Here is a 22,357-nt window from a genome sequence, read left to right on the forward strand (position 1 = left end):
CTGAGGCTTCCGTTCAGCAAAAGAGGCAGAGCTCACCTTAACTGCACAGCATCTATCATATTAATGAATTATTCTTCCACTTCTGTATTCTTATTTATATATAAGAAACAAAATATTTTAAGTTTGAATAATAATCTTTATTTCTTTATTAGTTTATTTGTAAAAGGTACATTGTAATCCTGAGCTACTGCTTTATACATTTAGCATCATACAAAGACAGATCATTTACAGTTTGATCATTTACATTTATTGTGCTCCAAAATCCTTATCTGAATATCATTATGTCCTAGGAGGAACATAGATAATTTAAATTACATGTATCCCTGAAACATCCACATTAATTTACCCATTCAACCCCATTATCTAAATCACTACAGTCTAAATCACTCAGGACATTCCTTCCGAATTTAGCAAAAATTTGTTTAAAACTATAAAGATGGGCAGTGCAAGAACTGGTCCCTCAATCCTTTGTGAATACATCATTAGGAAAAGCGTTCTGTTTCTGTATTCTCTTATTACATCAGTGCTCAACTGACCAGATGTACTCTGATGGAATGATTCCAAGTTTACCCATTTTCTTACTACAGCAGTTAACATGAATTTACATGTGAATTTACAGTGTCTCCCTTTGCAACGACCAGTGCTCAGCTTTCCCAAGCAGGAAAAATCTGACATGATCAAAGGAAAGTAGGAGGCAACCCATCACCACCTTACAGTCACCTACATGACAGTGAAGTATTTCTAAACAGGTCGTATGAAATGCTTCCCTTAGACCCTGTAAAGGAACTTGCACAAATAACCAGAGTTAAGTTCCATAATCCGAGCATGGCTTTTAGAATCTGCCAGGTAAAAGTAAAACAAAAAACACCCAAGTCCCAGGATCCATGAGAAGAAAGCATTTACCCTAACTGAAATCCAATCCTGACTAAGTGGAAATTTATTTAAACTACCAAAATAGCATCTCTTTACCTGAAAATCTCAAAGCATACAGTGTTTACAAATGTCTCTATCAACAGTGTCAGTCTTTTGAAGTACACTTGTAACTTTCATTTCCCCAGTAAGGTCACTATGATCTTAGGCAAAAGATACAGTAAGCAGTTCAAGCAAAACGCTTATTGCTTAGGTTTTAAAGCAAGCCACTTTGAACGTAATTGTAGTTAAAATGTTAAGTACAAATGTGAAGCTACTGTAGAAACACTTATAAACACTCTTGCTTTTGAATTCTTACTGATCATCTAGAAAAATGGCAAACGAATTTTAACGTAACGAAGGAAATGTAAAACTTAATACTGTCTGTTGAAATCAAATTCAACACCTATAAAGACAAGAGTTATGAACATGTAAACACAGCTTTAGTATTCAGAGCTAGGGAATCTAGCAGCAAAACAAACTATTTGCATATTATGTAGTGCAATGAACATTTGTTCTTAGAGACCTCCAGTCTTAGAACTACTTTGAACAGAATGGAATCCTTACAGGAAAGGTTTTAAAAGTGTCCAAGATGTAATATCCAGAATTAATAGATGAGCATCTGCTATAATCTAACAATTTCTCTATGCAAAACTGTGCTCTGGATAACTGACTTTTATAGCTCCCCAGTAGCAGGCTCGAATGAGGCAGATTAAACCTAAGAGATAAGCAATAGCCCAAGAAACATAGGTTGCATGAAATCGCCTGGCAAAATCTTGTGTACCAACCTGAAAAAAAAAAAACAAAACAAGAAGTGTCAAACACAGCAATAACTGCTCTTCAAGGCAGAATAAGAAGGTATACCTTTATAATTTGTACAAGTACCAACTCTTTTGAATCCTGTTCCCCTCTGTTGCAGTGAGGCTTACACTTCTGTCTATGCCACAACATGTATTTTTAGAAACCTGAAAGTTTTGAGAGCCATAGCAAGAGCAAAATGTCCCAGTATTTCTAAAATAAAGCACTTTTTTTTTTCCCCCCCCACAGAAAGATAAAAGACAAATATAAGATCAGGAAATGGAGAATCTTACAGTGCCAAAAGATCTTTTAGGAACGTTTTTCTAGCTAACTCAGATAATTATGTCCATAGTTACAATAGAATTGAAAACAATACACAAATTGAAGTAATTTTGCTCAAATGCTGGGAATAAAAGAGCTTGTCAATGAAAGGAGCTCCTTTGTACATGCATAGCCCCAAACACCATTTTAAGTACAAAAAAGCACATCACTCACAGTTAACCCAACTCCAATGAAGATGCAAATCATTCCAATTGTAATATATGCACAGCAACGTCTCCGAGGCAATGCACTTCCAACAGAAGAACTGTTAGAAAATAAATGGTGCTTAGAATTCAAAGAGAATCGCACAAAAAGCAGCAGGTCTGTCATAATTAGAAAAATAAAAAATCAGCAACTCATATACACCAACCTGAGTTTATGAAATTGAAGGGAAAGCCTACATAATGCTAAAGAGTGAGAGTCTGTTTAAAGGGGCACTATAGGTAGACATGAACACACACACAAAAAAGCAATAACCTTGCATCTCAAAACGCTTGCAATAAAGAAAAGAGTAACACCTGTGGCTTAGGTGTATCTATCTTATTACCACAGTGGACCCAGATAAATATCTTGAGGAGCTTTTGGATTGCAAAATCAAGTTTGCTTTGAAGCTTCAGTGTAGGCTGTAAGACACCCTTTAGTCTTTTAATACATCAGTACACGTCTTTAATATACTCACTGTGTCTAAGTAAATGAAAATCAGTTCTACTGCCCCTAAGCACCTTAACAGTAACAACATGCACAATTTATTTAGTGGAACAGTTCACTCAGTATTGTCAGTTGGCTAAGCACTACCCCCTTTCTTGAAGTTTAAAAGCAAAGACAAAAACTGGAATTCTTAGACATTTAAGTCAGTTATATTAACTGCAGAAACGTATCAATTTTTTTTGCTTTTCAATTTTCCTTCAAGACCTCTACTGCAAGCCAAATTAGCTGCACAAATCACTGCTGGCAAGCAAAGCAAGTAAATCCCTTGGAAGTTCTGTCACTCATCACCTAGACTACAAACTCCTAGACAGACAGCTTTGTCTCTGCCTGCTGCATTATACAAACTATTAAAGTGCTTCAGCAAAAAGGAACATAAAATGCTAATAGAACATTACATTCTTCACTACAGGTTAGAACATTTTGGCTGGAAGCTCAGAATTATATGACAAGTGTATCTCAAGCCAAGAAATTCCAATCACTTACAGCTACACTAATGAGGAATATTATTTTATTCTGTTGAACACAGAGAACTAAGAGCTCCAGAGTGGAAGATGTTATTTCATAAATCTATCTTAGAGGTAGTTCTGAAGCACCTTGCAGCACAGTATCATCATTAAAGTACTTCCTCCCACACTAGGAGATCAACATGCCTTTGGAAACTCTTATAGCATGTTCAAAGCTAGAAGAGAAAGTACTTCTCATCTCATGATGGTTCAACGTACTTGAGATAACTGTACAACAGAATAAAGCACTCCTGAACTGAAGAAGTGCATCCGTCATATGACTGACCAAATTTCTGGCTCCAGTTGCTTAGCCACATAACAAAGTCTCATATGCTTTGCATGTGACTGAAATTCTTTATACATTCATCTTAGGAAGCCTTCAAATAGATTCCCTTAAGCAGCTTTACTCCAGCATTATTTCTTTACAAGGAATTTCTAAAAGGCTCCATGAAGAAAAAAAAAAAAAAAAAAAAAAGTCCTTGAGTTAGCTCCACAAACTGAGCTTCATCTTGCAAGGCAAGGGCTAAACACAGTGACCATTATCCAGGGGTGAGGATTTCCAATTGGAGAAAACAGTGATATCCTGTCACCCAGTGATCACTTAATTAACACACAAAGGTGAACATACACACATACACAAAAACAAAAAACATTCCCCCCAGAATTCTTAGATAAGTCTACAGCCATTCTAGAGGAACGACGAGTTGTCTCATTCCAAATCACTTGAGAAAAACAAAACAAACATTGTGTAAACGGGGAAAGTATGAAGACAGACTCCAAATGCTGATACTTCAAAAGTTGCACCAATGAGCACTAAGCTTGACCTTAGGTTTCTTCCTCTTGCAAAATCTCCCAGCTATATGCTAAGGAAGTTAATTCTAGCATGGAGCTAGATACCTTAAAATGAGCTCTAACTAGCTATCAAGCTGGTAGAAGTGCCATGTTTAAAACACCTGAAAACATGCACGATATTTACTATACTGCATATTTCACAGAGTAAGTTCATTTTGGAAAAGAAATCTTCACTTTGAAAGCTGCCTGACTTGCAACCTTGTTTTTGTAATCATAATAGTGAAGGTGCCATCTTTATTTTCCATCTGTAGTTTCTCTCCTCCTACCCATTTAGAAAGACTGGGGGAGAAATCATCTCCTCAAATGCTGTTTAGAAAAAATAGAACTCTTCATTTAATTTTATCTGCCTTTTCCTTTCTACGGAATGCAAAGCTAAAATAAAAGCATTAAGTTTCTATGGTCACATAACAGCTCTGGGTATATTTAGCAATTCCAATAGATCAGATTTTATTTTTCATTTTCTCAGTTATATTGGTCACTGGGCCACTCAAGTAGTGATCTGGACCCTCTACTCACCCCCAAACCACATGTACATCCCCTAATTTTAATAAAGAAAGCTGAAATCCCCAAACCTATAAACTGCAAGGTTTGATGGTTTCATTCAGAAGTATTAGAAGTGGGGTCAAAAGAACATTGTACAGTAGCAGAAGCAGCTGTCTCTACTGCATGACTAATGAGGGTAAAGTCACTACAAAGCCATCCAGAAAGCAGTAAGTATTCCATCCTTTTTCTGAGTTACTACTAAGGAAGCAAAGGCACCTGCAAACCTTTAGGCAGTGGTAGCACAAATAAGAGACACCAAAGCCAATTCAGCATCAGGTGCTAATAAAGGGAAACCACAAAAGACAGATGCTGTTAAAGGAGTGGCACAGGAAAGAATGCAGGACCTGTCCTATGCTCCAAATAATAGAAATTATTACTATGATTTCAGATGTACTTTCAGCAGCTTTTTAAAAAGAAAAATCAAAATTCAGTATTTTGAAGATGAAAAGTACTGCTGAAATTATTGGCTATAGAAATGCCAGAATTCCACCATCTCCTTTTCTTAAGGGTTCTGCAGGCTTTATTGGGCACAAATTTTAAGCTCATTAGGGTTCAGCATTTTTGGGGAAGAAAGATGGGACAAGAGACTGATACTTAACAACGGGTATTTTATATTCTGAATCACACAGGAATGCTACAACAGTGGAAGAAACAGTTTTGCTCATGACCTCAGATCATCCTCAATTATACGGAGTAAAAGCATTTTGCAACAGTTTCCTTATTAACTGCATTTGTTGTCCTAATTCTGAGACAGAGCCAGTTCACCTTCTCTGAACTATGTTTTGTTATTGACTTCCTTGTGTAATAAATCTTGAGTCCCCTGTAATTAACACAAGGCATTCCTGGTGTTAAAATCTAGTTTGCACCAACCAGGTAGGTACTTACAAATAAGCCATTTGCAGAGATTCACTTCACTTCTAAAGTCTGTGATAAAAAAAAGCTATGCAAACTATTTGAGAATTTGAGTTTAAATATTTGTCTTCTTGAAAAACCTGCAGTGATTTGAAGTGCCTTTTGCCTCAGTCTATACTATCCTTTAAGTGACTATCATCATCAGATTCAACAGAAGTAAGGTTTTTATATCTGACTGGTCAGCTGCTATGAAGAAAGCTTTTCACTGGTTGGCCAAAATACAGCATCCCACATTTCCTTTTGACTACTTGGCTACAGATATAGTAACTTCTGACAAAGGGCTGATAGAAAACAGAAGGTCATGGCAGTTGTTTATTCCATTCCCACAACTTTAAGTTCTGCCTCACCTATGTTGTGCCCTAAATGCGTTCACTAGAAGGGCTTATGCTGGCGGCAGTGCAGAACTCCTATCTGTTACATTGCAAAGGCAGGAAGACGCCAAGCAGCTCAAAGTTATCATATTTCATAATTTGAATCCTCAGAACAAGGGCAGAAAACAACTGTTTGTTAGAAGTGTTTTGTATTCTACAACTCAGTTGCTACTTCAGCTGTGATTTTCAAAGACTACACTCCATTTTTACTGCATACAGATAGCATGCTTTGCACTTTGAAGACAAAACGCAAAGAGATCTTTGTCTCCAGCAATTTTTTTTTTTTTTAAATAAAACATAGATCAACAAAAAACAGAACAAAAGATAACACGGTATAAATTCTGGGCTGATGCTTTTGGGAAGTTTTCACTGTTGAATCCCACTGCCATTCAAAGGGAAACAGCAAATCTTTCTATACTTAAGGACAGCCAAGAAAGAAGGATGACCTGAGGTCAGCTATTGAGGGTTAAGTGATAAAAAATACAAAATATTAACTGCAACTAGTTTAAAAACAAACACCACAGAACACTAACTCTTCCCATCAGCACCTAAAAGGAAAAAACTGCCTGCAACTGCAGGCAGTAAAAACAAACAAACAAAAAAAAAAAGCATGCAAAGCAACAACTCATCAAGATCCTGATATTATCTGACCTAAGTAAACTAGAAGATATCCACCATTCCATACCCAACCACCAACAGTCCTGAGGATACACACTGCTAAGCTGGCTTCTCTATCAAATACTCAGGCAAAAGGTTTCTGGCACTTCTGAAGGCCAAGCTATGCCAATGGATAAAGTGCATTTATTCTAAGCCTTCTGGTTCCCAAGGGACCTGTTAGTTTTCCCGTAACATGCAGTACAGCTGTGGTTCTCCGTTCCCAGTAGTAGAAGCACACGCTCCTTTGACTGGAAGTAGCACTCGCCTAGCCAAAGGAAAGCAAGTTTATTCTACCCATTTATTTACATGTTAAGTCTCTGAATCAGTATTTTTAAGTCAGAATCACAGGGTGTGAAATATATCTAAATTTGATGTACATTGGTACCGTTACATTTAAAGTTTACATTATTCCAGTGTAAACAAACCCATTCTCAGCTAAAAATAGCAAAAAAAAAAAAAAAATCCCAACCAAAAAACAAACCCACCTCAAGCTTCTCACGGCTCTCACATCCTAATTTTTCCTCCAACAATGAATACCTCCTCCTTACTGAAGTAACAGCAAATAGGTAGACAAGTTATCACTATTAAACAAACTAATGCACTAAAGATACTTAGCACAAATTAGCGGAGTTTATGAAATCAACAAAACCTCTTTCAAATTAAGACAAGCTTATTTCCTTTCTTCTACTCAGAAAAAGACAATTCAAGTTCTACATTTAAACATTACCTCATTAGCTGCACTAAGCAGTAAAATTTCAATGACAGAAGTCCTAGCTACTGTTAATTTTAGCAGCCCATTTCTGTCTATTGCTAGAAGCATATTTTTGACTCTTGACAACTTCACCTGAGCATTTTAATACATGAAGGTCGGATTTGTCAAAGTTACTGAAGTGTACATACAGTAGAAAACTCACACATAACACGCTCTTTAGCCTTGATGCTCACAGGGGAATGGCAAAAACAATCAGCACAGCAAACAGATTTTACTCCAGATAACTTTTACAGCAGAAACAGGGAACAAAGTTAGTTTATACAATCTTGCATACAGAAAACTTACATTTTTTTGCAGTGTGGGCATTTTGCTAGTGTGTTAAACCTCAGTTCCATCCACTGTAAAGAGAACAAAATTAAAAAAGATTGAAAAAGCGGCCTGAGAAAATGTTGTACTTCATGCGAAATGTCAATGTGAAAACATTTTGCTTCTCAGGCTTCGACTTGTTTCTTGCTTTCTTCCGTAAATAGGATGCCCTTTTATCAGGATTGCCATGTGAAAATTTCCCATGACTTGTCTTAGTATTGCAAGATTTGTTTGACGTAATATGGTTTCACCCACAGATGCAGTATGGACAACATGATAATATATTTTTTTTTTTTCCCCTCTTACTTCCAAGACTACAAACATATCCTAACAAAAGTAAATGTTTTCTTTGGCATAATTATAGATGCATTTTCCCATCTTTCCCCAACCCTAACTTCACTTGTGAAGAATGAGTTGAGCAAAGAAACATTAATTAAATTATAAAGACATATTTTCTAAAATACAACTTTTACATACATAAAATAGAGAATGTTATGTAACATTTTCAGAAGATTTATATAAAAGTCATCATAGTACAGTCACAAACTTCCACAAAGACTAAAATCTGAGAAACAACATTAGAAGTAATACCTGACACTGCCTCCAAAGGATACGCTCTTGTACCTCATTAAAAACAGCAAGTTTGTTGTTTTGTTGGTCTTGGGTTTATTTATTTTGTTTGTTTTAAACACAGCATTCTGTGATAGTATAAAACAAACATTTCAAAGATGTTTGCCTTGAAAATGGGGATTAGACTACAATTCTTTATTCTGAAGGAGTTATACAATAAGTGCAGCTCTTCCCTGCTGCCTTTCTCACCTGGAAGTATTCTTCTTGTTAAACACATTCTTCTCTCTCCTCTTAATTTATGCATGAGTCACACAGCAAATAACTAGCATAGGTAGAAGCTATAGTACAAGATCTTAATGCCTCCATTTTGAACCTCCTTATCTCTGTGAGAAATCAGAAGTCAGCAATACTGAACAAATCCTAACTGCTATACACACAAATCAAAATCAGAGCCTTAATTTGCATGGAATACAGGACTTTGCTATATCACAGCACCATTTAAACAGTGAAAATAAATTTCCAAATTTCTGTGCAAGCAAACAGAAGTGGCTTATAATGCTTAGCTAGTACTAGTAAGCTTTGTTGTGAGGAAGGGTCCAATTTGTAGTATTTACAAGTTATTTTTCCTACTTCCATCCCTCACTTTTATTTACTTATAATGGAGATAATCATCCACCAAAAAAACTCCCCCACACTATTTATTTACTCTTCAGTTCTGAAGCATCCAAGTTACATTGGATTTTGTTGCTTTTCCAATGTTACAAGGACTCAGCCAAACTGATTTACCAGTTTGCTTGGGCCCCCTGAAGCATAAATGAAAGGCTTCTGTCTACTTCCTTGACATGAACAACACATGTTTTGAGCCTTAATTTTTGTCAGAGGAGTGAGTTCGCTATTTTGGCATGCACCCATGCCAAAAACTACTTTATTTCCATTGGTTGTACACTTTAACTGTGGGATAAGGCTCATCTGTCAGTGCCAGAGATGAAGACAAGCCTCTCTGGAGATGTTCTTTCAGCAACTCACACCGTAGCTCCAGAAATAGAAGGAAGTCTAAATCCAGGACTTACATTTTACATGTCTGTAATTCAACATCACTGCTTTTATCGCACAGTAGGCAACTCCATTTCTAAAGTTACTCATTATTGATCTTTCTATGGATTTATTAAAGATTCCTGATTAATTATTAACCATAGTCATTAACTGATACAAACTCAAATGCATTTGAGTGTCAAATTTGGATGGAAATAACAAAAGCACTGATAATATGTTTTTATTGAGAGTACCTGATGCTGTTTCATGTTCTTAACAAAATTTCAAGTTGGTTACATGAGAATTAGCCTTCCATAGATAATACAAAACAATTCCACAATAAAAAACAGATTTAAATATAACACAGTTCCACAAATACAAAACTGTCTTTTCCATCTCTCACAACAAAAGCAACACAAACAATAATCCAAATCACCAATTAGTTCAGAATTACAGAAAGCTCTTCCTTGTTTCAACTGGAGACAAAAATGAGACATCAGTCAGGGGAATTACCAGAAGAATATCACAAACCTTCTACCTTCTGAGCTTAGAACAATTCTCAGGACATTCTGTACAAGACAGAATGAGTGTGTACTTACAATTGAATAAAACAACTATGTACAGCTGTTTCTATCAAAAAGCTCCCCATTCCCACCACAAGTGTTTTTTTGGAAAGCAAGACTCTTCCATAAATATAAATTCTTTAGTACACTAAAAAAAGTTTTTTGTTATTGTTTCTTAATTTGCTTCAAAATACTTTTATATTTGATTCGTTTTACCAAATAAAACTGACAGAACCAAGGGACAAAGCACTGCTCTTAGCTTCCAGCCCATGCCTTCCATAGCTCTTCAACCTTGAAGGTCTCTGAAAGCACGCCAGAAGGTAGGGGAGGCCACAAGGCCACAACCCCTCTTGCCTGCCACCATGTCACAGAATCATAAGGGTTGGAAGGAAACCCTGAGATCATTGAGTCCAACCTCCCACATTAAGCAGGATCCCTACAGCAAGTGACAGAGGAAAGCATCCAGGTGAGTTTTGAATATCTCTGGAGCAGGGAGACTCCATAACCTCTCTGAGCAGCCTGTTCCAGCACCTCACCACTCTCTTGGTAAAGAACTTCCCTGATATCCAACCTAAATCTTCCCTCCTTCAACTTGAAACCATTTCCCCTTGTCCTGCTGTTACCTACTCTTTTGAAGAGCTGACTCCCCTCCTGTTGTAGGCTCCCTTTAGGTACTGGAAGGCTGCAATGAGAACTCAGCCTGATCCAACAGACACAAACCAACAGCAGCACAGCCTCTGGCAGTGGGTATAGGAATAGCTTACTGCCAGCACGAGTTTTAACTCAGCCAACAGCCCAACTCTCAAACAAGGCCCAGAACAAGATTAGACTTCTTTAGCAGGATGGTTAAACTCCTGTTCTGCCCTCTGTTTCAATTTTACCACTTTTTCCACATTTGTCCAAATTTCAGATCTATGAGAAACAGTAGAAAATTTAACACAGAAATGGCTCCTACTACCTTATCCATGAGGGAAAAAAAAAAAAAGAGGAAAATCTGAAGAACAAAATGCAACCTTAAACTTAATAGCAGGAAAAGACAGAAGCAAAGAGTTATAGGAAAGCTGCATACAGCAAAATAAAGGTTCAGCTTCTTGGTAACTCATCATTAAGAGAATATAAATTATACATTCCTAATGATTCTGAGGGGTTTTTTTTTGTTTTTTTTTTAAATGGACTGTGCAAATCAGTCTTCCTGGCAGATACAACTACAAAGTTCTCAATGATGCAGTTCACTAAAGCAACCATCAGACATGAAGTCACATGCACTAAATCTGAATTAGCAATCTGAGCTTTTTAATGCATAAACTGGTCATTATGGGCAAAACCAGTCTTTTCTATTTTTTCTCTTTATGCTTTCCTACCTTTTCACAGCAGAATTTCACCTAAAGAAGTTCAGAGCATAAACTACAGAATTAACTTGGCTTGCACTTAAAGAAAAAAAGATAGAGGACCAATAAATGCTGATGAGAGCACTCAAAAGTTAGGCCAACAATTTAGTAAAAATTCTTATTTCATAACGCTGACTCTCCCTAACAGTAATTAAAAAAAAAAAAAAGATTGAATTACATAGTAGAGTTTTCTTCTCTGTTAAGAAAACAAAACTTAGTAGTGTTAACTCCTACAGATTTACTTTCACCTTTAGGTTTTTAAACAGTAGTTCCAAATTACAAAATGGCCTGTATCAGACTGCAACGTCCATGCATGTATTTAAGTTTGTTAACATGCTATGCTAAAAAAGTGACTAGAAGAGAAGGCATCCTTCAGTGAAATACTCCTAGTTTAAAATACGTACTTGAAATGGCCTTTTTCTTCCATAGATCCAGTCACTTTCTGTTAGTAACATTATTTTATACTGCATAAAGCGTTCTTAGTAATTAAGCTCACATTCAGACTTGCATTAAAAAAACAACAGAAAACCCACTCCAGCTATCTCTAGTTACAGTATTCAGCAAGGTTTATAGTAGTATTAAAAACATATTTTTTAATACAGGGGCAGAATCAACAAAAAGAATGTATCAAGAATCTAATGGTTTCTCAGCTGTTCCATCACTTGAGAATTTACAACCAAACCTCTCCTTTAAAAAGCAGAAGTTGGAAGAGATATCTCTGTTGCAGATCCCACCACAAGCAAACATTTCTCTCACTGCAGATAACAATCCACACAAAGCACCATCGTCTGAGCTTCCTTTTTGCTTCCATGAAATGCACTTGAGGATTCTATGGCCCTTATGTACCTTACAGTTCTTTGTTTCAGGAACATAATACTCTAGTGATGATATAGGTCATTTGGCTTTATCACTCAACTTAGTCATTTGCCATTATTAAGAAATTTGATAAATATTTTAGCACTGCTAGATAACAAAGCTTAAGCTTACTTATAGCAGAAACTGTTCTCAAATCAAAATTCAAATGCACTAGACCCTTATTCATATAAAAGAAAAGATGCCTTGGCAGTAAAGATTACCTAGCACCCTTTCAACAAGTGGGAAGAATTTCCAACCTTAGATATAAACCAATCTCTAGATCTTAACTGACAACCTGATGGTAAAGTGCTACAATGAATAGCATTCAGAGTCCAGTGCAGCAACAGCAGAAACTAAGTCACCTTAGCTATTGCAGAATGCAACCATCACTGCAAGTCCAAATAGAACATAGATATGTAACTTCCTTTTCCAGCACTGTTTGCTCTCAACCTGAGCTGTAGCAGTGGCTTTGGGCTTTGTTCATGCATGCAGAGAAAAAACAATGAATGCTTTATTGAAATGCATGTAGAAATAACCAAATATATTCACAGCAACATGAGCACAGAAGCAGCTTTACTTTCACAGATGCTACAAAGCAAGGCAATATGCTCTTAGAAATGCTTACGATAGCCTGTCCAATGGCACACTTCAGTGAGAAGGAGAATCTGGTGCTTTACTTACAAGGAAAGTATTTCCACAGTGCCCACACACCACTCTAGTTCCATCTGGTTGAACTGGCAAGGCAGGCTGAGCTGGCTGCTCTTCTGGGATCAGCATTACTGGACCAAGAGTAATGATGCGTCTACTGTATTAAGAACATTAGATGTATATGTAATTAAACTCGCAAAAGAAAAGGGTGATGCACTGAAACAATTAGTTCAGTCAGTCACTAACAAAGCATTGCCCCTTCAAACTATAATCTTTTTTTTTTTTTTTTTAAAAAACACATGATTCACACAATTTTGGACTTCTTCTAAAGTGATGCCCCTATCAATTCAGAAAACATCTGGCATGCAAGCCAGAACCCTGTAGAGATCAAAGACTTGCTATCATATGGTAGAAACACTCCTCAGGAAAAAGAAATCTTAATAACTGGGCTGAGCAAGCCTGTGAACTGGAATGTACGTGCCTACGTGAAGCATGTTGAAAGAGTCTTTACTCTTTCATAATCTAATTTTTCTTTTCAAGTCAGATTCTGCATCTTCCCACTACCAAAAAACAAGTCAACATAAGCAGCATCTCCGCATCGCTGTAGTAAAAATACTATTCAAACAGAGAGAATCGGAAGAAACCGCCCTAATCTGACTAAACACCATCAATTTACCTTAACAAAGTTAGTATTTGCTTTTATGCTCAGTTATTTTTATATTTATTATACAATGTATCCATCCAAAATGACAGTATCCAAATTAACTAACAAAAAACTGAACAAGAATCAGACTTCCTAGCATGAAAACAGAAAGGAAAGATGAAAGCATTATTTAATTGTAATGCATGCCTTCTCTTAAGCAACCAAAATTGCAGGCTGGATGGCCTCCCTTCAAACTGGAAGCCTTCCATTTAGGGCGTACTCCTCAACTCTGCTTCAAATTACTTCAGTTTAGCTCATCTTCTAATAAGACAAGTACCAAGACTATCGTAGCAAAACTGCTGAGATACGCTTTCAGGAAGTAGTTCAGCAAGACTGGAGACCTTCTGATGTAACCCAGTTACTAAACACATGACATGAAGTATCCCATGAACTCCACAAAAAGCTGTGTGACTTCAGTGAAATTTTCCCCAGTACCATAGCAGCTAGGAGGAAACAAAAACAAAAAACAACAAAACAAAAACAACCAAGTTCAAAAAGTATGATCCAAAACCAGAAGAGCCAACAGACTGGTGACTAGGGCACTCAGTGTGGTGGAGTCTACACTCTAATACCTGCAGACCCAACTTCCACCGCAGTTTCCACATTATGAGGGCTGCAATACTTGAAATGAAACACTCCTATCTCTGTCCACAGAAGTAAGAACGTTCACTGTGGCAATCACATTTCTTTCCACTTTAAACAACGTGTAAATTAAAGTTGAAAGGTAAGAAATTGAAAACTCAGCAAACAAAGAAAGGAGTACCAGACTGAAGCCAATCTACTGCTACCTCTCCTGTTTGCTCCAGAAGTTCCCACCCTGAATCAGGCAAAGTGAATAACTCATGCATTTAAGTACTCACGAGATTATAGATGTTACTCTTACCAGTTTGGTCTTGGGCAGCCTATTTTCCGAGATGTATCCTTACAGATAAGCAGACAATTACACTGGCATCTAACATACTTCTTCCCTGAAGGAGGGTTTTTGATTGGCTAAACAAAGAAAAAGAAAAGACACATCAGAAGTCATAACAATTCACTTTCTTCTTCATTGAAGTATGACAAAACAGAGCTACATGACAAATTCTTAACAAGGAAATACAGTTCCTCTTAAAGAAAGAAACTTGCAAGTAAAAAAAAAAGAGTTCCCCTTCCCCTCCAAAGAAAAAGAGGAAGTAAAAATTCCTCACAAGAGCATTTTCAATAACAAGAATTTTTGCAAGCTAATGGGAAAAAAAGCTTTCATATTTTAGCAATAAAGAACTCAACCCTTCAGCTTAGTTATTTTTAAAATATGAGCTTAAGTAGTGGTATATTTTTTAAAAACCAGTCAACATATTAAGTCTCCTTGCCTGGTATAATAGCTTTATTCAGAAGCAAAAGAATCAAAGTCTGGTTCTCAGTCAGTAACAAAATATGCAGACTTAGCTGAACTGTCAGCTTATTTTAAAATGTATTGAAATCATCTTTCTTGAACCTGACAGTCAAGTTTCTGGAGCCCTTCTGTACAGAAAGTCACAAGTTTCAGAAGCTGAACACTATTGTGGCCTGCAATATTATGTATCAGTAGGGAAGGTGAGTATTGGTGGCAGTTTTTCTACTTTCAGTTTTCATTTAAGTGAGAAAGAAAAAAACAACATTCTCACGCATTTATGTCTTCTCTGGACAGTTCATTTTATAAAATGAATACGACTCAGCATTTCCTAAGCAAATTATCTCAATAGCTATGGAGTGCTGCAGGCCCCCAAACTAAAACTGGTGGGGAGAAAAAGATAGAAACAGAGAAGCCCAAAAGCTGAAGATTTCAATTTAGAAAATGGGAAGGAGGAGCAAAAAGGACTGTGATCACCACAGTGTTGGACAGGACCTACAGAATTGTGCTTCAGAATTGTTGCACAGTAGTTTGTTAGCATGTTCACAAATTGACTGAGAATCATTTCAAGAAAGCACACATCCAGGGAAAGGTGTGGGCTGGCTACTTTGAATCTTCCAGTGCTTAAACACTTAAATCATTCTTTCTCATCCCACTAAAAATTGTTTCAGAAAACATTTTACCCTCCTTCAGAGAGGAGTCATTACTTAAATGAAACTTCTGCTTTTTGTTCTCAGCCTTGGAATGAAACTCCACGGAGCTGGCTGGACAGAATGGGAAGATTTGCTCTGGCTGCATAAGAGCTGGAGTCTTACTGCTTGTGCCAGCAACCCTTGAACTTGCACACCAGGTGCACCAGCAGCTTTGCAGCAACAGGCCCTCAACAGGGATGTCCATGAGCAGCTCATTTTGTAGGTAAGGATATGAATTCTATCGACAGCACAGCTCAACCTCCCACCACAGAAAGAAAATGCTAAAAACCCATTTTTACCGTAGCTTCATTGCAAACTGTGCACTTAACAACATGTTGGTGTAGCTTGCCATCCAAATTGATTAGTGACTGGCACACCCGGCAGTTTATGACAGGAACACCACTGGCATCTGGACTTGCAATGGCAGTATACGGAGGTGGGAGCTCTGCTGCAAGAGACCATGAAATCTCAGATGGAAAACCAAACACAGCATCTGAAAACTGTCAGCTAGCATAGCCACCAACAGCCACACCCTCAAAGAAAGAAAAGTAAAGGGGAAAAAATATTGAAGTTAATTATTAATATCAACATTAGATAAACCTAAGTTTACTCTGCATCCTCCCTTCCCCCCCCCCCCCCCCCCCCCCCCCCCCATCATCTGTGCAACTTTTCAAGCATCAATCATAGTTCTACATAGAGCATATCAGCAACACAAAAACAACAAATCACCCCAGAAAGGTGGGTCGGATGAAAGGCTCATCTATGCAACTCTATTTCATTTTCAAATCAGCCTCTTAAGAGTAAAGAAGGGGGCAAGTGAGAAACATAGATTACTAGAATCGAAGGGTGGCTTCTGATGATAAGCAGAAGAATAGTCAGAGCCCAGGTAAACAGAAGAGCTTATCTAGCACATGTAAACATCTGAAGTGACTGATACATCCATGAGTATATATAGTAAAGTACCAAATATGCTAGAGGTAAAAATAAAGGAAAATTCTATTAAAGGCATAATTAAGAGGCCAAGATTCCTGGCAATTAAAGAAGCAAAGGTGAGATCTTGGATGGGAAATGCTTCTTTTTTCAAGTACAGCAAAAGCACACCTGGACTATACCAAAAGAATTGGAGTGCCTTGGGCTGGAAGGGACCTTAAAGACCATCTAGTTACAACTCTCTGCCACGTGCAGGGTTGCCAACCATTAGAACAAGGCCCCATCCAACCTGGCCTTGAAACGAATAAAACCTTCAGATCTTCTGCTTTTAAGGGTCCTAGATATTTTTGCTGACCAAAAGCCAACACAAGGACACACAAGGTTTTCATTTACAGACCAGAGAACATAACAGCCCTGTGCTCCTGTGGCAAGGCTAATTTCAGCACTGCCAGCCTCAAACACACAACAAAGAAGAGAGGAAACACTTCAGATCCTTCTCAGTTTAAGAATTCATGGAATGAAAACAATTCCACATAAACTCTCGCAAGCTTATTACTGCAATTATTTGGCATGTAATACCACTGGGTTTTATTTCATCAAGCTTTTCAGGTAAGCAGAAAATGAACGGGCACATTTGGTAGTAAATTTTTTCTACTACTTTAAAATACTCTGCGGCCTTTAACATCAAGAAATTATATCATGATTACATCCAAATACTCAACAAAGTCCTCAGAGAAGCAACAAGATATCAGCTTTCTTCCCATTTACAAACAAAGCATTTTCTGCTGAGGTGGGCAGAAATCTCTAGCTACTGTGAAAAGCAACAAGTCCAAGCAGTAAGTTTAAGCCTGTGAGGATACGCAGATCATTTCTTCACTCAATTTTAATGTGAATGTTGTAAACTGGAGGGATTTAAGAAACCTTAAGATTCAAAATATCATCAGAAAACTTCTAAGCTTCACCGTTGCTTGGCACTCTCTCCTGGCTACTTGGTCCCCAAACAATACAGATCGATACCTGACTTAACTTGCAGGCAGCAGAAGACAAGTGGACATCTTGAGAGTCTCAGAATAGAACCTAACAGACTTAAATTATTTCAGATGAGAGATAAAATTCACTTATGTGCAGCAATGCTTCATAACTTCAGAAAGAGAACCTCATACCTACAGCTTTGATGCTGTGGTTGCAGAAACCAACATCCTTAAGAAAAACCAGGTAACTTTCAGTTCTGTATTTTTCTTCTCTGTTTGAGGACTAACAGCACCCAGCTGAAAATTTTCAGGAATAGCTATATTTCGAAGTATTGTCATACTGTATTTTCAGTACAAGACTACCACACACAAAGGAAGAAATAGAAATGAAAAGCAACAGCAGCAAAACACAGGAAAACAAACAAAAGCAAAGCAAACACTCATCCACCCACAGCACATACAAAAATCCCACACTTTGCCATCCACAAACAATCTCCAGTCCAGCAGATCACCATACTAGCAGAAAACAGTGCCGAAGTGTGGACAGCTTGGAGAGCAAGATCTTGGCTGTGAGAGTCCAAGCTAAGGTTGCTGCAGGGGGTTTCCTGGCTGTAAGCAGGCTGCTTAACTGCTTCTGCAGCAAATAACTGATATACTCCCTGGTTACAAGAAAAAAGAGCCACAGAACAGAATGCACATCCAGCATGCTGAAAACCAAACTCCCCTGTTGAGAAACTACAGTTCAATCCCAGCTCTCAGGTTACTTCTGTAAAGCAACAACCAGATTGCAGATCTTCTTGGCTTGGCTCTTTCAATTTACAGTGAGACTAAACTCCTATCAGCTGGGTACAGGGCAGCTGTATCAAGGAAAGGCAAACAAGGACATTATTATTCGTTCTGTTGTCTAGTAAAGACATATCCCCAAGCCTTTCAGCCTTCACTGATCCTGGAAGACCTTAAGACTGTATCTTCTTTGTAAGAAACAACTCTAAATTTTTAAAGCTGGTCAGATAAGGTGTGCAAGTACAGAGACAACCAATTCTCCAACCTCACACTGAAGCTGCTTGGCTTCCAGGTAAGCTGCCTCTTCATTCCTGTGCTGCTGTCTCAGCAGATTTACAATAGCAGGCAGTAATGGCTGCTTCTCAGAGTGGTGCTGCAGCAAACAGCATTTGCTACAGAGCAGAAAGCCAGAGGTATCTTGGCACTGCAAGATCCATGTTTAAAGTATAGCCTTCTGAAAGGCTCCCCAGAAAAACAACCAGCAAGGCCCTCCAGAACTAAGTGTAAAGAGAAATACATTCAGAGGAAAGCTATAAAGGGAAATAAAAGAATTGTCTCCGACTTTGCTGCTCCATATCCCTTAATAAAAATGCTGGCCACTTTCAAAGCACATTAACATATGTACTTGATATGACCTTTTTTTTTTTTTTTTTTTTTTTTTTTTTAAATACAGCTTGAATTTCAGACTATTATCTTAAAAAACAGTTCACAAAAGGTCCACATGGTGGGCATGAATGGTTGGTAGATAAATTTCATGCACACACCAGAGGCTTCAGGATATATTTATACTGCATGTCAGTATTCTGCTAGTGGCATTCAGTTAACAGTTTATCAGCTTTTCTTCTAATGATAACAACCCAACAATAATGAGGTCAACAAGAGCAGCAGAGTGCCCTGCCATGCAGTATATGACTAACCTACAGTGCATACCCCCATCAACCCTCACTGGAGGAGCAGCAAAGAAAACACAACCTTAGAAGATTCTTGTGCTTGTGTACTTCCTCCTTCAATATTCTAAAATGCAGAAACCACAGGGAACTGCCTGCAGCTTGCCTTGGTCAAAGAGAAGCATGTTTGTTGGGTATGGGGGGGCCATTTTTTAAACACAGCTTTATCCTGATCTGGGAAGGGAAAAGAAGAAAATTAGCGAACTACGTAATGAACTGGTAGGCAAGGATGGAGAAAGCAGAATAACCACTGTACTACAGGGAGTAGAAATGATGGTCCCAGCCTTTGTCCACATGAAGTTTCTTAACTGTGCTCTGAGCCCACATCCCAAAGACTCTTGCTTGCTCCTCTCATGGGGAGCAAGGAATGCCAGGACCCTGTAGCACCCAGCTACCCACTAGCTTATGCTGAAAAGGGTCAGGTGGGGCTCAGCTGCAGCCCAACAAGGGAAGAGGAGGATACTTCCAAACCACAGCCTCATTGTAAAGCTCAGGGGCACAGCAATTACAAGTATGGGGATGAATCTGTTAGTGTAATTCGGGTAGTAGTATTGAGCACTGAGGGCTTCTCCTTCCTTCCTCTATCCCTCCAACCTCACCTTCAGGTAATGCCAAGGAAGCACAGAAGAAAAAGGGTTTAAAAGTAAATTCTATTACCTGGAGAATGCCTCTTCCTTCTGTTTGTGCTAGAGAAAGAGATAAAGGCTGCCCAGTAACCACCACACAAGGGAGCTGCTTTCTCTAAGGATAGCTGACACACACAGGTACAGAGCAAGAAAGCTAGAGCAACTTGATCTATGTGGCACCTTTGCAAAACATTGTTTTGCAGACATTTTTTAGGTTTTATAGAGCAGTGCATATGTATGTGAAGTGCTTCTAGGTTCAGCTGCTCACAAAGCCATTAAACAAGATACTCTACACTTCTTCATAGAGGTTCCTCTAAATAGCAAATGTATTTGATTCCACCCCACTTCTGAAAACAAGCTGCTTATCTCCAGTGCCACACCCTCCCACTGCTGCCAAACTGGTCAGCAGGAGCTGCAGCAGCACACAGCTCCTGGAGCCCAGCTGGTGCCCAGCTCTGCATTCTATCCAGGGATCAAGCAGGAGTCCCTGACCTGATGCACTTTCATTACCTTAGAAGTATATAAAAACTTGTTGAGTTTTGTTTTTTCGGTTTTTTTTTGGGGGGGTGTGTTTCCAATAGAGTGAAATGTATTTCAAAGTAATAGATACAGAAAAAGGACTCTAAAGAATAAAAGCAGAGTAGAATTTAGAATAAGGTGGATTTCTGGATTGCTCATACAATAAAACTTCAGGGCTGATGGCACTCCTATACAATTTGATTGCAGAAATATTAAAAAGCCCATCTGTTTTTTTTTGTCTGCTCACTGTCTGTGCAAATGGACACAACAGCCACTGCACCAGCAAAGAGACACTTTCGTATCAAGGCAAAGAAACCCAGCTACCCACTGGTTGAAGTACTATTCAAAGCACTCAGATGTTTATTTGTAGCCTTCTTGTATGTGCATGCTATATCTACACAGTTGTATGGAAACCTCCAGACATGGCCAACGCAGCAGAGCCACTGAGAACCAATCTCACATTTTAAAGGCTGCTGCTAGGAAAGCTACACTAATCTCATTTAGCCTTAAGTCTCAGCTTTTTCTTTTTTTTTTTTTCCTCCCTTGATTTCTGCTGTGAAACACGTAAGTGGATTTAAAAAAAAAAAAGAAAACACCTATTAACGTACCTCCTAAGCCTTCCAATTTTTGCTTTGCAAGTAAAAACGTTCAACTGGTGACTCAATATCGATCAACAAGGTAATTTCCGTAAGTCGACAGAACTTAACCTCGTACCATTACAGGTCGGTGGCTGCGGTATGGGCCTCGCTTTAGGAACGCAGAGCAGAAAGCCACGGCCTTGAGATGCGCCAGCAAGGGCAGCGCAGCGGCAGCCCCCTCCCCTCCTTTCCCCTCCTCTCTCTTCTCTTCCCTTTCCTTCCCCTCCCCTCCCCGGCTCAGCTCCGGATGCAGAGCTCGGCCCCCCCACCCGGCCAGAGATGGAGCAGAGATCCGCACACTTCATTCCTCCCGCCCGACGGATGCTGCAGATCCGCGCAGCTCACCGCACCGAATTTAGTTATTCGGCGCTAAGTGCCTCCTGCTTAATCCCTCTCCTAATTAATGCCAGCGCTGATTTAAGCCCCACAATTACCTCGCAGGCTCCGACCTGCGCTCGAGTCACGCTGCAGACCGGCTGCGACCTGTTCTGCTGCTGCCAACCATTCTCCCCATTTTTTCCGAGGCGGCCCATCGCGCACGGATCCGAGCACGGCCTACCGGCTCCGAACTGCGCCGTCCCCCGACAAAGGCCGCGCGCCGGCTCCGCGGCTCGGGCCCCCCGCCCGCCTTCCCTCCCCGCCGGCCCTTACCTCGGGGGCTGCTGTCCGGCAGATAGGGCGGCGCGGTGGGGGTGACATTGCCGGAGCTGGGCGCGGAGAGCAGCGGGGAGCGTTCGTCCACCCCCTCGGCAGCCATGGCTGCGGCGGGAAGGGCCCTCCCCGCTGCCGGGCTGGCGGCGTGCAGCGGCGGAGAAGGCGGGAGGGGGCGGCCGGGCCGAGCGGCGGCCGGGAAGGAGCGCAGAGGAAGGGGCTGGGATGAATGGGACGCGGCGACGAGAGGGGCGGGGGCTGAGGCGGCCGGACCTGCCTCCGCCCGGCCCCTCGCGCGGGCTAATGAGCGGGGCAGGCCGAGGAAGGGAGAAGGAGGCCGGCCGTGCTCTGGCCGAGCCGCGGCGCTGCAGGGACCGCAGCCGGCGCTGGGTTGGGGGCTGCAGCGCTGCCGAGGGACGGCCTGGGGCTCCCGGCTGCTCCTGGAACCGCCTACAGGTGGCACAGCGAGAGGCGGGGAGGCGGGGAGGCGTCGGGAGGGAAAACATAACGCTCTGTGACAATAAATAAATAAATAGTTTTTCCCCCAAACAGTACTTTTGCGTTATTTATTTTTTTTTTCCTGAAGTGTTGCGGTCGTTCTGAAAGTCCACGTCAGAGAAGGCCGGGGAAGCGTTAAGGTCGGTTCCTTCTCCTGACGAGCAGCGCATGGCTTGAGGAGGGGCCCGCTGAGGTGCGAAAATGGTGGCAGCCTCCAAAGCTACTTAAAACGTGAGGAGATAATTCTACGTGCTATAAAACCGGCTGCTCTGCTGGGAAGCATTCCCTTGTGTCACCCTGAGGATATAGGGACTGAATTTCT

General features: G+C 39.8%; 1 protein-coding gene across 2 annotated transcripts; it reads right to left on the bottom strand.

The window, feature by feature from the left end:
- Window positions 1–115: 115 nt before the first annotated feature.
- PIP4P2 (phosphatidylinositol-4,5-bisphosphate 4-phosphatase 2) lies at window positions 116–21,783 on the bottom strand. Of its 2 annotated transcripts, none has more exons than XM_085221390.1 (7): window positions 21,538–21,783; window positions 15,772–15,917; window positions 14,295–14,401; window positions 12,742–12,865; window positions 7,632–7,684; window positions 2,203–2,293; window positions 116–1,697 (listed from the first exon to the last, which is right to left on the bottom strand). In XM_085221390.1, exons 1-7 carry the CDS (start codon window positions 21,641–21,643, stop codon window positions 1,554–1,556), a joined length of 771 nt encoding a protein of 256 aa, XP_085077516.1. In that variant the 5' UTR covers window positions 21,644–21,783; the 3' UTR covers window positions 116–1,553. The 2 variants fall into 2 exon arrangements, with proteins under 2 accessions (XP_085077516.1, XP_085077515.1); XM_085221389.1 differs by having other exon boundaries at window positions 15,772–15,920.
- Between the last annotated feature and the right edge of the window lie 574 nt (window positions 21,784–22,357).

Source organism: Meleagris gallopavo, chromosome 3, assembly GCF_905368555.1.
Source record: "Meleagris gallopavo chromosome 3, MGAL_WU_HG_1.1, whole genome shotgun sequence".
Lineage (NCBI taxonomy): Eukaryota > Metazoa > Chordata > Aves > Galliformes > Phasianidae > Meleagris > Meleagris gallopavo.